Genomic DNA, 4463 nt, shown 5'->3' on the forward strand with positions numbered 1-4463 from the left:
GTATTTTTTTTTTTTTTTTTTTTTTTTTTTTTGGTACCAGGGATCTAACTCAGGACCTTTCACTTGCGAGGCAGGCAGCGGAACCACTGAGCTAAATCCTGGTTATTATTATCTCTTTTTAGTGGCTGCCTAACAGCATTGCTAAAATTATCCATTTCCCTGCTGACTGATATGAATGTGCACTTTCATAGTACAGCTTTGGCTTTTTTGGTGGGGGCTGGGTTGGATTATTTTCTCAGGGTAAAAGTAATATGGACGTGTCTGTGATTCTTTAAATGTATAAATAAGTGTAGAGTTATTTTCCAAAGGACTACATTAATTAATCCTATAAGCAGCAGCCTGTGAGCATACATCCATCCACCACATTGCCACAAGACCTGAGCATTACCATTTCTTTATATATTATGCAAATGTAAAACGACTTAGCCAATAGTTTTACCCTAATCTTCAGTTAAAGTATTTAACATGGTAAACAAATACTAACTGAGGACTTAGATCTTGCCTGTCTTTCTTTCCCTATGTCCTTATTGCAAATCAAGTGATAATAAACTATGAAATAAACTATGACAGGAGGTAGGGCAGGTGGGGTGGAACAGTGTTATTTAAGAATTAATTGTGATTAAATGACTAAATTCCCAATCAAGCTAAATTTAGCCCGTGAGGTTAGATGAAGCAAAAAACATGTTGTTTTCTTTGTTTTGTTTTGGTACCAGGGATCGAGGTCAGGTCCTTGTGCTTGTGAGGCAGGCGGCAGCACCACTGAGCTAAATCCCCAGCCCAAGAAGAAGCAAACTTTTATTTATTTATTTATGGTACTGGGATCAAACTTGAGTCCCTCCACTTGCGAGGCAGGCAGAGGAACCACTGAGCTAAATCCCTGGCCCTGAAGAAAATTTTTAAGCCTGAGGATGAAGACCGAAAGCTGCTCCTTTCCTTCTAGGACCGGAAGTCAACTCTGTCCTGAAACCAGTGAAAGTCTAAACTTTCAGCAAATCACGATGTCATGTGGGTAGACAGCAGGGTTCTCAGACAGCTCCTGTTGGCTTAGTGTCTGGATGAGTGGGAGGTTGTGAAATCTCTGTCCTTGGAGATTTTAAAAGTACAAGACAAACACCTCTTCCTGCGGATTTCACAATACCACAACGGGTAGCTGGCTCTGGGGTTTTGTAGGACTCCCCCACAACTCTTAGCAAGGACACAAGAGAAGCATCCACTTACTATTTATACTCCACCCGGTAGGACACTGGAACTGTGTCGTTGCCTGGGAATGAAGGTTCCCAGCTCAGAACCTGCTCAGCGTTGTACAGGTGAATCTTTGGGTTCCGGGGAGCAGCCAGCCAGGAAACAGAGTCTTGAAAGGCATAGAGAATAAGAAAGCGGGGAGGAAAAGGAGGAACAAATGAGAAAAATCAATGATTAAAAACAATGCCATTAAAGCTGGGTGTGGTGGCGCACACCTGAAATCCTGGCACTTGGGGTGTTGAAGGCAGTAGGATCAGCCTGGGCTACACAGTGAGTTCCAGGGCAGCCTGAACTACACAGTGAGACCTTGTCTCAAAAACAAAACAAAAAACAATGCCTTTGATCAAAGCCAACCACACAACAGGATTTCTGTCCAAGGACGGAATGGGCATTACCTGTCCTCCCTAGGCAGGTCCCCTCCCTACCTGTGGCTTTAAGGGTGACACTACTGACATTTGGGGGCATGGTGGGAAGGAGAGGCACTGGGCTACCTCTCCAGTCTGGCTGTCTTGGGAGCCCAGGTCTTCCACTTGTAGGTGCACTTGAGTAGGGTATCAGAGCCTCAGTTTCTTTACACTCGATTCTTCCCCTTCTCCCCGCTTTGCCACACCCTCCCCCTTCCCTCCGGTGTACTCTCTCTTCTTCTTCTATATTTTTGTTTTTCTGAGGCAGGGTCTCACTAGGTAGTTCAGACTGGCCTTGAACTCACTGTGTAGCCCAGGCTGTCTTTGAACTCACAGCGATTCTCCTGCCTCAGCCTCCTGAATTAGTATTTGTTTGTGATATGTAATAATTATTCACCTCAGGGATGGGTGAAGATTAAAGTGGTGAGTTTTTGACATGCATTAACCCGAGTCTGAGTACCAAGCTTGGTAAACATAGGGACACAAACACTCCGAATCAGGTAGAAAACGCTCAAAGGCACACGGGAGGGCAAGAGGTGTCTTCCACGTTTCAGCAGAGTCACTTTGTCCCTCAACCCTAACCTGAACCCTAACCCTAACCCTAACCCTGCATCATTATCGTGATAAGTGCAGACTCTTAAGTCCCACCCTAGATCAGGAAATTTGCATTTTTTTCAACAAGTTTTTCAGTGATTTTTTTTTTCTTCTTCTTCTTCTTGATTTTGTTTTTGCATTTAGAGACAGAGACTTGGTGTGTAGTTCAGGCTGGCCTTGAACTATGTAGCCCAAGCTTGCCTGGAACTTGTAGCAATCTTCTTGCCTCAGCCTCCCAAGTGCTGGGATCACAAGCATGTGCCACCATGCCCAGCCCAGCTGATTCTCCTACACACCAAAGTTCATGAGCCATAAACAATGAAATTAACAGAATCCTCCTTTTTGGGGAGACGTGAAAAAACCCCACTTCAAACCCTACCTCCAAGGTCACCAAGCAGACACTGAGAGCCTAAGAGCCTTTGCTCTAGAGCAAATTCAAGATAACCATAGCACTTTCTCTGATTGAAAGGTAAACAAGAAATGCTCAGAAAGCAGAACAACACGCGGTTCCAGAATTCAAAGCAGGAAATTCAAACCACGCATTTTCAGTTAAGTGCATCCAGCCCGCGCACAGTACTGCTTCTCTGCCCCTTGTTTGTTTGCAGAATGTCCTTAGCCTCTTCGCCTGCCAGCTCTGGCTGCCTTGGCTCCAGCTTTACCAGCCGCCCAGTGAGTCAGTGTGGGGAGAAGCCTACATCTGAGCGGCTGGGAGCCCAGGGCTGATTCCAGGAAGGGCAGCAGCCTCCCGGGCTGAGTGCTGGGCTCAGGCTGGGCCCATCAGTGGATCCCAGAGACCTCGTTCACTGTCTGCAGTAGGCACCCGCTGCTCTGCACCCCATTACCCAGACCTAGAAGCTCCTAACAGCCCCGGGGGTTATCCTGCAGCTCTGGAACCCAGGCACTCAAAACAGGCCTGAAGCCAAGGTGTCTGCAAGGTTATGTCCCAAAGTTTCCTCGCTGTCTCCACTTCTGGAGGTGCTTGTGTTCTTTGGGCTGTGGCTTCTTCCTGCAGTAATGCTGGGCAGAGTCCTTCTTGTGCCCCTATCTCTCTGGGTCTCTCTCTTCTGTTCCCTTCCGGTCTTTCAAGGATCCTTGTCATGACACTGGGCCCATCCGGATCACCTCTCCATTTCAGGAGCTTGAACTTAATCACATCTGCAAGGTCCCCGTGGTCAGGTCAGGTCAGATATTCATAGGGCCCAGGGACTGCGTGTGGACATCTTAGCGCCCATGAGGGTCTACCACACTGGCCCTGAGGCCTGTCCCATCTTTTCTTTCTTCTTTTTTTTGTACCAGGGATCAAACTCTGGACCTTGCACTTTTGAGGCAGGCGGTGGCACCACTGAGCCTTGGCATCACCCATCCTTCCCAGAGGAGCCAGCAGGAGTGTTCTGCTCTCCCTCTCCTGGCGCCCAGCCTCCCCAGCCTAAACATTCAGAGGAGAAAGAAAGTACCACGGTATCCAGGGGTAACACAGGGCCTCAGTCACAAGACCCTGCCGGGTCCCCCAGAGCCTCCATCTCCTCTCAAATAATGAAACAAAACTCCCTCTCACAGAATTGTGAAGGCACATGAGGAACAATAAATGAAAGGCGAATCAGATCCTGCTCTCATTTTCTTTTCTTTTTTTTGGTACCGGAGATCGAACTCGGAACCTTGTGCTTGTGAGGCAGGTGGTGGCACCATTGAGCTAAATCCCCAGCCCTCTAAGTCTCATTTTTGAGATATGAAAATTTCAGGGTTTCCTGATTCACCACCAATGAACAGCTGCCTCTGCAGGTGCCAAGCAAATCCTGAGACCCTGCTTGCAGTGGCCACCAAGAGGCTGTCCCATGGTCGGCACAGAATTCAATGGTTCTGAACTGTCACAAGCAGAACAGCGCTCCCTCCTTCCGCTCCTACCTGTTCTATAAATAAGCTAGGCAAAGGGAAATGACGGCTGCAGAGAAAACTTAGCCTCCTAATCAGAGGACCTTAAAGCAAGGAGATTATTCTGGAATATCTGGGTGGGTGTAATATAACCACCAGGGTGTGTCTCTAGAAGCTGGTAAAGACAAGGAAACAGATCCTCCACCTGGAGGCCAGGTGACTTTGGCCCCATGGCCCCATGGAACTCATATTAGACTTCTGGCCTCCAGAACTGTAAGATAACACGTCCGTGTTGTTTTAAATTGGTGGCCACTTGTGTCAGTAACAGAAAACTAATACAGTCCCCAGGGGTGG

General features: G+C 47.5%; 1 protein-coding gene across 1 annotated transcript in view; it reads right to left on the reverse strand.

The window, feature by feature from the left end:
• Ifngr2 (interferon gamma receptor 2) overlaps positions 1–1707 on the reverse strand; it is a 16723-nt gene extending 15016 nt beyond the window's left edge. Inside the window, exons 1-2 of the mRNA XM_010608716.3 lie at positions 1668–1707; positions 1219–1408 (exon numbers count right to left, since the gene is read on the reverse strand). Coding sequence (XP_010607018.1) covers positions 1219–1408; positions 1668–1707 — 230 coding nt within the window. The remainder of the gene's footprint in view (positions 1–1218; positions 1409–1667) is intronic.
• Positions 1708–4463: the final 2756 nt, after the last annotated feature.

This window comes from Fukomys damarensis, unplaced genomic scaffold, assembly GCF_012274545.1.
Source record: "Fukomys damarensis isolate Sample0158 unplaced genomic scaffold, DMR_v1.0_HiC HiC_scaffold_24, whole genome shotgun sequence".
NCBI classification, from domain to species: Eukaryota; Metazoa; Chordata; class Mammalia; order Rodentia; family Bathyergidae; genus Fukomys; species Fukomys damarensis.